Here is an 11,761-nt window from a genome sequence, read left to right as displayed (position 1 = left end):
GCTTTTCTTTTCCAAACTGTCAAATGTTTGGTCAAACTGGCTGGAATCTCCAAATTGTGCACGTCCTGTCCTGCTGTTGGGCTTCTGGCACTATTACAGATATGTAAATGCTCTTGTTGACCACAGACTTTCTATCAAACCCAGTGAAGGAGACCTAACAGGAAGTGTCCAGTTCAAACTCGTTTCTGGGAGATTGATGGCTGCAGCTCTGAGGTGGAAACTGTAACTGCAGAGCAGCTGTGCTTCCATTTGTGTGTTAATTAGGAACACTAACATCTCTGAGAATGCAGGCATCATGTTGAGTTTCTATTCAGACCTTCAGAGGTCAGCTGAGGGTTTCGGACTTGAGATCCTGTCCTCATGTGTTTCAGCATCAAGTGCAGTCCAGCAGCTGTTTTTATATTTAAGTAACTAAGTAAGTAAAATGTATTTATGAAGCGTTTTTCACAGATAAATCACAAAGTGCTTCACAGTAAAATAAGAGATGGATATAAAATATATAACAATGTAAAACAGAAAACAATTAAAAGCTTGTCAATATAAAAATGTCTTCAGCTGATTTTTAAAAGAGTCAGTGGAGTCACGCTGCCTAATCACACTTAGAGCTGGTTTCAGCAGGTCACAGATATACTGGGGAGCTTGATATACTGGGGAGCTTGAGCATGTAGGATCCTACAGGTTAAAACCAACATTTTAAAGTTCAATTTCAATTCAATTCAATTCAATTTTATTTATATAGCGCCAAATCACAACTAAAGTCGCCTCAAGGCGCTTCATAGATACAGAGAAAAACCCAACAATCAGATTAGCCCCCTGTGAGCAAGCACTTTGGCGACAGTGGGAAGGAAAAACTCCCTTTTAACAGGAAGAAACCTCCAGCAGAACCAGGCTCAGGGAGGGGCGGGGCCATCTGCTGTGATTGGTTGGGGTGAGAGAAGGAAGACAGGAAAGTGAAACCTAAAATTTACTGACAACCAATGAAGAGAAGCCAAACCTGGAGTGATGTGTGTGATCTTGTGTTTGTGGCAGTTAAAAGTCTGGCCGCAGCTTTCTGCACAGTCTGAAGACGATCCAAAGCTGATTAATTAAAAACCAGTTACAGTAATGCAAACAGGAAGCATGAAGAATCATCTCGGGTTCAGCCTCTGACACCAGCAGGCTGAAATATTCCTTAGAAGATAGAAACAGCTCAGAGACGCTCTCACCACATTAAACTGTTGAATATGACACCGAGGAGTCTGAAGCTCAATTCAGCAGAAGAGTCTAAGAAGCTGACACGCTGCCTGATTTCTGAAATCACGTTATCAGTAATCAAAGTTTCTCTTTTATGAGAGTTTAGCTGGAGAAATCGTCGTTTAACCACAGCATGATGTCTGACAGGCAATTACTTAAACTAGACAATTTATAAAACTCTTTGAAAGAACAGTATAAGTGAATGTCAACAGCATAGAGATGATTGGAGATATTAACGCCTAATGATTTTGGCCTCGGGGGAAAATATAGAGCAAAAAAAAACCTGGACCCAGGACAGATCCCTGAGGGACCCCACAAGGCAGACGTCACAAAAACAGTCAAGATCTTTCAGATAAATTTGACATGAACTATTTTAAAACGCCAGCAGGAATCATGATGCTGTAATCTACAGTATCAAAGTGAGGCCAACAGAACCAGCACTGTGTACTCAGACATCATCACACACTTTAAGTAGAGCCGTTTCAGTGGAGCGCGATTAAAGAAAACCAGACCTGAAAACATCCATGACAGAAAGAGTTAAGTTGTTTTGCTACTGTTCGGAAGAGCTGCATCCAAACGAGGTTTTCGTTAACTAAAGTGCTGTGTAGATGTCGACCTCTACAGTTTGTTTCCACGAGAAACACGTTTCTCCTTAATCCAAACTACAGTTGGGTTTCTGGCTCCTGGCGTCACTTTGGTAAAAAGCCTGATATTCATCAGACGACAGCAGATGGTTTTGTTTTCCCCCCAAAAAAGCTTCTGATGTGTAAAACTTTGGTGACAGCCACACGCTGTTTATACAGATCACTGTTAGAGGACTGAACTTGTGACAAAGGGGATTTAACGAGCTGCAGAGTGAACAGGAAGTGAAGTTTTATTTGTGTTTGTGGAGATAAGACTCTGAGACTCTTTCATGAATCAGTGTGATGGTGTTCAGACAGTGAGCAGAAACTTTTCCCAGAGAAACTCTGGGCTCAGCTGATGTATGTGAGGGAGGAAGAGGAGCATCCTTGGGGACCAGGATTCCCACCAGAATGTGACTGAAGGCTTTTCTCATCGCTTTTCCCTCCACAACCGGTCCTCTTGTTGTCAGCGCCTCGATCCGCCTGCTTCAGTGGCACAGAGCGGAGAATCAGCGCCCCCTGCTGGTTGTGTGAGGGTGCCCGTAGCACTCATGTATACATACATGCTTGCATGAATATGTGTGAGTGCGTGAATGAGGCAAAATGCTTTGAGTGCTCAGGTGAAGTAGAGAAGTCCATGCTTTTAACAATAACATCCAAATCTGGGCAGACCACCAGTCTTATTCTGAGCCTTGTTTTCCCATCTTTCCAAACTTTCCCGACTTTTCCAAGACAGAAACGCAGTTTTGAGATTTTCCAACACCACAGAAATCTATATTTCATCCCTTTAAAAACTGTTTAAAAGCCTTCCTGTATGCTGAATATCCATGTTGTTCCCACAGTGATGGCCTTCACATGACTTGCTTTGAGTTTCCGACTCTTCATGCGTTTTCCTGAATCGTCCATGTTTTCCAGATGTGCTGATCTAAGAGAAGTTTGTCCTTCTTTGTGGTAAACATGTTTTTCTGTGAGACTTCCTCTGCTGTCTGCGGACGCTCAGCCGTGTCCTGTGCGAGGCTTGTGGTTGTCGGATGCTCCTTGATGGCGTGTCTCTTCACATCAGTCACACGGCCGGAAGAAATGTCCAAAATCCTTCAGCTGTGATGGAAGCTGCAAACTTTTAATTCACACAGTGACAAACTTTAAAGCTGTCTTACTATGAATGTTCCAGCTTATTACACTTTGCTGTCTGAGAAACAACCCCAGCACCCTCCAGGCCCTGTTTATAACCTGTGGTGACCAAAGTTTACCCAGTCACATCGTTTTGGGCTCACGTCTTTGTTACAGAAAGCAGGAAATGATAGTTCAAAATCTCAGAGCAGCATCTGAATCTCACGTCAAAGCCAAAAGTCAGCACTCAGAATGTCTTGATGCATCCTCAACAAACCAGGAAAGAAAGCTGATTGTACTGATCAGTATCCAGGTGACTTCTCCAGTCTCGCCTGACTGAGCCAAGGTTAGCTGAAGACAGCAATGACACCAAATCAAACCAAAACCACGACGATGACAGCACTGTTGCCTCACAGCAAGAAGGTCCTGAGTTCAGTTCCAGCATCAGGTCTTTCTGTGTGGAGTTTGCATGTTCTCCCCGTGTACTCCGGCTTCCTCCCACAGTCCACACACATGCAGTTAGTGGGGTTAGGTTAACTGCAAACTCTAAACTGCCCATAGGTGTGAATGGTTGTCTCTCTGTGACAGACTGGGGACCTGTCCAGGGTGTCCCCCTGCCGCTCGCCCTGTGCTAGCTGGGACAGGCTCCAGAGCTGCAGCTTTCACTCATTTCTTGAATAAAATGTTAGATTTGGTAAAGTTTTCCTTGAAGGTTAAACTTGTTCTACACCTGTGCAGTGTTAGACAACACAGCATAGCTCCGACACCTCCGCTGTGTGATTTAACATTACGTTTACAGTAAAGCTCACAGCTGGAGAAGGTCACTCTTGGAAATGTTGATAACTTGAAACAAGGTGCGGTGAACGTGGCGTCCAGGCTGTTCCAGAGCAGATAGATTCATAACAATAATACGTCTGTGAAAACATGCTGAGGCTCACATCTGAAGACAAACACTCCCCACAGTTTCTTCTGGAGGCCAGTGGAGAAATAACTTTGATGCATGGAGTAATGGAAACAATCCAAAACTCTGAAAATATGAGACAACTCCTCAACGGAGCTTCACGGGGTCAGAGAGTCATATTTACTCGAGTCTGCGCCGTCAGACACACTTTTTACAAACCTTAACAGTTATCCAGAGCTCACGGAGCATTTCTTAGAGTCTCCTGTTTCAAATACATACAGAATATGAATCCATTAGATTATTTAAGGTCTGCTTCACCAGCTGCAGCTTAGTGATGGACAGACGAATGCTTCTCTATTCATAATCAAGTCAAACTGAAACTTGTGATGTTGAAACGGTTCCTGTAGCTCATGCTTTTCATTGGTCATGTGATGTAAGACTTTTATATGATTTGAGAGACACACAGACGGTTTGTTGTACTGCTGTTTGGGCGGCGGCGGCGGGGGGGGGGGGGGTATTGGAAGAAAACAGAAACTGGAGATCGATTCAAACCTTCACAGAGCTCAAAGTGACAGGACACAAGATTAAATTCAGGATAAATAAATCAAATGCTTCATTTTCTTTCTTAACACAATAGGATATAAAAAGGATAAAATAACCACAATGTCATATTACAGCTAAAGAAAGCACATTAAGAAATTTGTTTAAATCAAATCAAACTTATATGTATTTGATTTTATTTAATTTTTTCACAATTAGAAGAAATGAAAGAAAGAGAAACATCAATTTGAAACAGTCTGAAGTGGAAAACGATTATTTTGAATATTTTTCTCCTGATCGTTTGTTTTTCAGAGCGTTCGTCTCAGTGTGAAGCTCAGCTGAGAAGCTTCCACCCTGTAACACTGAAGCTGTCTCAGAGACAGACACTCACTCATCTGCATTTTGCTCTCAGGTTCTTGGGCCCAGCATTATGATGATTTCACATCATCTCCAGATTACGACTCTGACTACAACTCCACCTTTGAGTACAGCTTCTTCAGTAAGTCCCTCTTAAGTTTCTTCACTAAGAAAATGATTTCTCTCCCACAGGTCGCTGCGTCTGAAAACACCGAGGTAAACCAGGCCGCTTTAGTTACAGTTAAATATGAACATATTTAGACATATGAAGTTAATTTAGACTCTTCATTATTGACATGTTGTTCAAGGTAAAGCTGACATTCTTCAGCTGTAACTTGATGTTAATACTGCATGGACTGATGTTTAAATGACATCACTGTTTGTCAGTGTGACACGTGCAGCCTGACAGGGCAGCCCGGTGGGGGCATGCTGAGGGTCTGCTGAGGGTCTATAATGGTGGGCCACAATATCAGCAACAGTGTATACAACATGTGCAAATATGCAATAAACTGAGTTCTCAGTTGCATATTTGTTACACTTGCATGTTTGAAACGATCCAAGTAATCTACAAAAAAGATTCATCAACTCGAAAACTAAGAAAAATGTATCAAACTCTGAACATGGAATGAAACATTTTATTACTTCAAATCTACAGCCCATCAGTTATTATTATTGTTACTGTTTCCAGTGAAACGATGGGAGTCGTTTAGCTTTCAGAGGTGATGCACAGCTGATGGATGTTTGTTGGTGTTTGCAGGTAATACGAGCAGCGAGGACCTGGACAGACTTGTGGAACGCTACCTCGATCCAGACGAAACTACGGAGGACACTGGAGGACCAGAGGAGGAAGTGGCTGTAACCATGGTGATTACAAGAAGAACAACAGAGGGGGTCAACGCTCACGGCACTGCACCATTTCCTGTATGTTTGGTAAGAGCGAGTATTGAGAGGCGGGGCCTGACTGTGACTGAAAATTGGCATTTTTGGTGTTTATTGAAGCAGATTAGAATCAGGTTGGTACAGCTGTTGCTGGGTTGGAACATCTTAGTCGCACTGTGACAATTAAAGGTCCCACTTTAGCTGTTAAATGGACTGGTTCTTATATAGCGCTTCTTTCTACTCTTCTGAGCACCCAAAGCTTTATACAACTTGTGCATTCACCCATTCACAAGCACATTGTTCTAAGTACTTTCTAAGTAACATTCACACACATTCATAGTCCGATGCATCGGAGAGCAATTTGGGGTTAATATCTTGCCCAAGGATATTTGGCACGCAGACTAGAGGAAGCCAGGAATCGAGCCACCAACCTTCCGATCAGTAGATGACCTGCTCTACCGCCTGAGCTACAGCCACCCTTGACCATGAGCTACTGTTAGCAGTAGCTCATGGTCAAGCAGCCATTCACTTTACCTGAATCCTAGAATCTCTCCCCTCCTGATTATGTCGCTCTATCTATTTTCTCACTGCTTTAGCTGAACCTTCCTCCATCTGTCCCTCATCCTGTTGGGCCTGCCTGTAAGATGTGAAACAAAGTGACTTTGATAAATATCCTTATTGATCCAGTTTCTCTTCTGAACAGAGCCAGTTCACAACAGCATCTCTTTAAAGTCTTATGATAATGTGGTGCTACTGAGCCAAAATCACAAGTATTCCTCTGTTGCTGAATCCAGTTGAAAAGTATAAATGAATTATGTATTTTAATGTTGGCTTAACAAACAGCTTCATTCTTTTCTCATTTCAGTGGCTCTCATACACCTTCGTAATTTTCAGCTTCGCCACTTCTTCCACACTAAAGGTGTGTGAGTGCACAGCGAAGGTGGGGAGGGTCCTGTTGTGTTGAGAGATTTGATTAGACAGTCTCAGTATTGAAAATGAGTGACGGGCTGTGCATCCGACCTTCAATTGACCCAAACGTGCATCTACCTCCCGGGAGAAGCCCGGCGTTCAGAGATATCGATCGTGTTCTGAGGAAAACGAACTCTTTAGCTTCTGCTGAGCTCCTTCATGATTCCTCAGCTCCAGGTTTGGATCGGAGCTGCAGGACCTGCTGATCCACATCCAAGCTGAGCTCTGCTGGTATTTATAGATGTGCTGACTGAGCAGCTGCCTGCAGACTGAGCCCATCTGCTTTGTGTAAAAAAGAATAGGTCTGATCTCTGCTGGCACCAACAAACACAACGCTTCTCAAATCCGTGAATAAAAACAACTCGAGTGCAGTAAAAAAACAGCAGAAACAGGACAGCAAAGGATCTGTTCATGTTTAAACATTACATAGAGCTGATCTGAGGTCTGCTGTTCTTGGTCTTGTCAAGTTCACTTTGGTTGAGTTCCAGCATCCATTAACTCACAAAAGAGCCATAAATCTGCACCACAGAAGAAGAAAGGAGTTCACAAACTGCTGTTGATCTCTGTGAGGAAAAACATTTCATAATCCTGCCTCTGTGTCCCCGTCAGGTTTCTGTGGTCAGGCTGAGAACTCTGCTGAGCCTCACGGTTCACCAAACCCTGAGTCAAAGCCAAACCTTCAGGTTGAAACTCAGAAAACAACACACGGTTTCACTTAACTCCCAGTTTATGAATTAAACAATTTTTAAAAATATGTTTCTCTTCCACTGCATGTCTGTATTTCTTCCTGTTAAAAGGGAGTTTTTCCTTCTCACTGTAGCCAAAGCGCTTGCTCGTAGGAGGTCATATGATTGTTGGCGTTTGCTCTGTGCCTTCCAGTACAAAGAGCCTCGAGGCGACTGTTACTGTGATTTAGCTCTGTGTAAATAAAACAGAATCGAAAAGTTTAAACTTTCTGACGGTCCTGAATTTAAATCTCTGCCAGGATTCATCCAAAGATGGTGATAAAAGTTCAACTTCCAAAACTTTATTTAGAGCCAACAAACCTTTTTTTCAAATTTGCTGATGTTTCTATAAACGCACCTTTCATGTTCATCAAAGCTAATGCTAGAGTTTAGAAAAGTATCCAGGATGGTTGTTAAGTGGCGAGCCTGTAGAAGGATTTTTGTTCATCATTAGGCTGCCCGCTGCACAAAGTGCGTCTTTATATGTCATTTGAGGACCTCCATCTTTGGTCCACTGACGGGTTGTTTTGTGACGCCAGGCGACGTCTGTTTTGTTTGACGTCCTCTGTCTGCTGTTGTCGGGAGGACCTCTGTGTACGCGCTCCAAATAGTCCAAATTTGGTTGTTGTACAAGTCTTTTAAAAACGGAGACACCTTTTAGACATCGTTTTCATAACGCTGCTACATGTATGTAATCCACCGTGATCTGCAGACAGTTTTCTGAGCAGATGGTCCAGTTGATGAACAAACTTCTCATACTTTCTGTCACAACGTCTCTCAGAGCAGGCGACCATCACAGCACCATTCACGCCCTCTGACAAGGCTTTTCACAATAAAACAGGATACTTAAAAATGAACCTTATATAATGCAAATGCTCTTTTAAACGTATGAAACACATATTTTAATGAATGACAATTTTAACCTGGTTACAAACAAATAAGCTGATTAACTAAAATAAATAAAACATTTAAAGAAAATCAGTAAAATGTAAAATAACCAAAAATGATCCACATGAATGAATCAACAGGCTAAGACTAGTTATCCATATTCATGTCATGTTGATAACGACAATGTTGACATTTGTAAATTAAAAAATATTGCATTTATTAATCATGTACATTTCCTGCACCTCTCCACAATGTCCAAATAAGTGTCCAGGTTGGGTCACTGTTGGACGTCCTATAGATGTCCAGAATTGGTCATGGACCGGCAGACCCAATATAGACCTGACGTCCAATGTCCAGTGGGTGAGCTGTGCCCTCTCCCCTCCTACAAGGTCCACAGTCTGTGATCTGTGCTCTGATTTGTCTGGATCAGTAAAAACATTAAAATCAACGTTATTCATACAGCAGCTTTAACAAAAGTCCTTCAAAGAGCATCACGAGTGGCTGCGCAAACACAAACAGTAAAACAATTACAGACAACAATCAGCAAAGAAGAAATAAACATAACAAACATAGATCATTTAAATACAACCTCAAAAACAGCAGCGATGTGAAAAATACAATAAACTTCTATTTATTGGAAACAAACCAAAAGTGACACCTAGTGGTCTTAACGGGATATGACATCAGATCGCTGCAGACCTCCATCTGGAACAACGAGAATCACAACTCTTCATTATTCAGAGCAGAAGCATCACCGTGTGGCACAAACAGAGGAGACAGAGATCTCTGCTCCTGTGTTTCATACACAACCACAGGATGAAGCTTTATTAGCACAACAACACCAAACAGAAACAGTGACAACATGTCACTAACTGGTGCACCCGTCTCAGTCCACACTCAGTAGAACAAACGGTTGTAGTTATGTTATAAATGAACATTAAAAACAAGAGATTCCGTTTTAAACCACAACAGTCACCTCGAGGTGCTTTTTACTGTAAGGTCGACCCTACAGTGATACATATGAAGAGTCAACAATTCTATAAATATAAATATCAACACTTCACGAGTTCTTTTGATTCCTCAGAGGCAGCCGATGGAAGACAGCACACTGCTCAGTAGACCATTCAACACTTTATTACTTCTAGAAGGGAGATGCGTCCTGCACAACACGTTGCTGCAGATCTCAAAATGCTGGTGTGCCCCTTTATTACAGAAGCTCTCTCATTCTAGTCTAAACAACAGTGTCGCAGTAACTTTCCACCAGAGATGCTCCCCTCTTATCTACTTTTTCCCAGGCGTGAGCGAGAGTCTGCAGCTCTCTACTCCCCAAGGACACACGGTCTCATGCCTTTATTTTCAGGGCTGTGTCCACTACTACACTATATAACTTTATAACACTTATTAATAAAAAAGCATAGATTATTGAGGCACTGAAAAATTATTTATTCCCCACAGTTATTTAACATATAATCACAGTAAACTAGTAATAACAAAACAACTAACAAGCTTCATGGTCAAACTTTCTAACAAAAACAATAAATATGTTGTCAAATGTCACTTATGACCCACTGAAGATGATGATGAAGACTATTTAACCGTTTAACAAGCTGATGATGTGTTTACTGTCTGCAGGAAATCAGGACGCTGCTCTGGACTCTGGTGATCCTGTTGGTCCTGCAGCAGCTGCAACACACACTGTGAGCCAACACACACACACACACACACACAGACACACACACACACACACACACGCACGCACACACACACACGCACACACATTCAGATCATTTAAACATTAGGAGAACCAAACTCTTCATAACATGCAGCGTTAAAGCTGAAGTTTCCTCAGTAAGAACTATAAATGCGGCTCAGGTCTGATCCCAGTTCAGTTAAACCTGAAACTTTTTGCTGTTGGAGTCATAAAAACAAAGACTTCATGGAGGCCCAACGAGTTCAGTATTAACAGAGTTTTAGTTTTAATAATGAATCCAAATGTTACAACAACTTGATAAAAAGTTGGAAGTGTGTCTGTGGTGAGAGTGAGTCTGGCATTTCCAATGATTCAATCAGATAAAAGTTGCTGAATGAAAGTTTGTCTGCTGTCAGGAGGAAAGGTTTCCCCTCCTCTTCTTCCATGTGGAGTCTTTTGTTCCTTTTAGTTCATGAATAAATGAAAATCATAGAAATGTCAGATTTTCTACTATTTTTCAGCTTCCACTGGAGCGTATTTGTTTAACGGGCTGACCACAGGAAATATATTTATCCAAAGCTTGTTTCGGTAATTATATGCAAATTATTTAAGTATCCAGATTTGTTTGGGCTGACTTTGCTCTTTTCGGTCACATGTGTGTAATCTTTAATATAGTTGATTTGTCAAAATATAATATGTGCTTAAACATGGAAATGCACAACTTTCAGTCTAAGTAGATGAAAGCTGCTGACCAATCAGCTTCTGTTGTCACAGCATGAATGGATGGAAGCAAACATTCAGGCTGTTGCTGTTGTGGCTGTTGTAATACAGTGTATCGCCACATGGTGGCGCCTCTTGTGTCATGGCTGGTAGGTCGCCCCCTTTTTCTTCTTCTTCGTTGAACCATCTCTGATATGGATCCTCCGTGTGTAGGTGCACTAGTGCGCTCTGGAGTAAGGTGTGGCAGAGCTGGCTGTTTTATTTGTAATATTTCAAACAAGCGAGTACTTGTGGAAAGTCGTGGCTCGTTGACGATCCACCTGCACACCTCCACGGCTGGCTTCATCTCCACCACACGTTACAAGGCGTTTGGTTTTCTTTGAATTTGCACAGTTTGATGTTTGATTTGATGTTTTTCATGTTGCAGCTGGTGACAGGTGTCGAGACAAGCCCCTCAGCTCTGTCCTCAGTGAACATGGCTCCTCATGGGAGCAGGTGGACCAATCACAGAGCTTCTTTCCTGAACCATTTCAGAAAGTTTGCAGACAAACGCCTGGAAGATTTCACTACGTGGTGACTTTTTTATTATACGTAAAGACGTTTTTTGATGGAACTGCTGATTAAGCCATACTTTAGAAAAGATGTTTATATTTGTAATAAAAAGATGTTTTTAAAGACAATATGAAGTTATTTTGTGTCCTTATTGTGCAAACAAACAACATAAGTGTTTGTAGTTGAGTGCAAACAAGCACTGTGTTACAGAATAAACATGTTGATGGACGGGGTCAGCGGGGGCCTGGAGCTTTCATTTTTTCTCCAAATCACAAGTGTTGTTGGCTGAACTGTGAAACGTCAGCTGAAAGATTTCTATTACAGCAGAACCGTCACTGTGCAAACGTTTGCATCTGGTCATATTCAGGATCCAGGAGCGGATTTGGATCCACAGTTTAATCACAGATTTATTAGACTTGCGATACATTTTTGATTGTGCTGTTTATAGTTTTCCTCTAAATCCTATTTGTTTGCATAAAAAAGACACAAAAGTGACAGAATAAAAACACGATTGTATGAATGAGCATATTTGCAGATACATTTATATATAAACAAATAAAGATGAAGTATTTAA

General features: G+C 41.8%; 1 protein-coding gene across 3 annotated transcripts in view; it reads left to right on the top strand.

Annotated features, from left to right (window-relative positions):
* The window catches only part of LOC146614106 (uncharacterized), a 15,520-nt gene extending 3,759 nt beyond the window's left edge, over nt 1-11,761 (top strand). The window contains exons 2-6 of one of the 3 annotated variants that reach the window (XM_085378670.1): nt 4,820-4,906; nt 5,522-5,694; nt 7,222-7,295; nt 9,858-9,922; nt 11,063-11,761. In XM_085378670.1, coding sequence (XP_085234796.1) covers nt 4,820-4,906; nt 5,522-5,694; nt 7,222-7,295; nt 9,858-9,888 — 365 coding nt within the window. In that variant the 3' untranslated portion in view covers nt 9,889-9,922; nt 11,063-11,761. Of the gene's footprint in view, nt 1-4,819; nt 4,907-5,521; nt 6,272-7,221; nt 7,296-9,857; nt 9,923-11,062 lie in introns of those variants that run through there. The other 2 variants (XM_085378669.1, XM_085378668.1) reach the window with 2 other exon arrangements.

Source organism: Diplotaxodon limnothrissa, linkage group LG18 (genome assembly GCF_057381915.1).
Source record: "Diplotaxodon limnothrissa isolate DT_005_m linkage group LG18, D_limnothrissa_male_GT1.1, whole genome shotgun sequence".
Classification (NCBI taxonomy): Eukaryota; Metazoa; Chordata; class Actinopteri; order Cichliformes; family Cichlidae; genus Diplotaxodon; species Diplotaxodon limnothrissa.
This window is presented reverse-complemented; position numbering and strand designations above follow the sequence as displayed.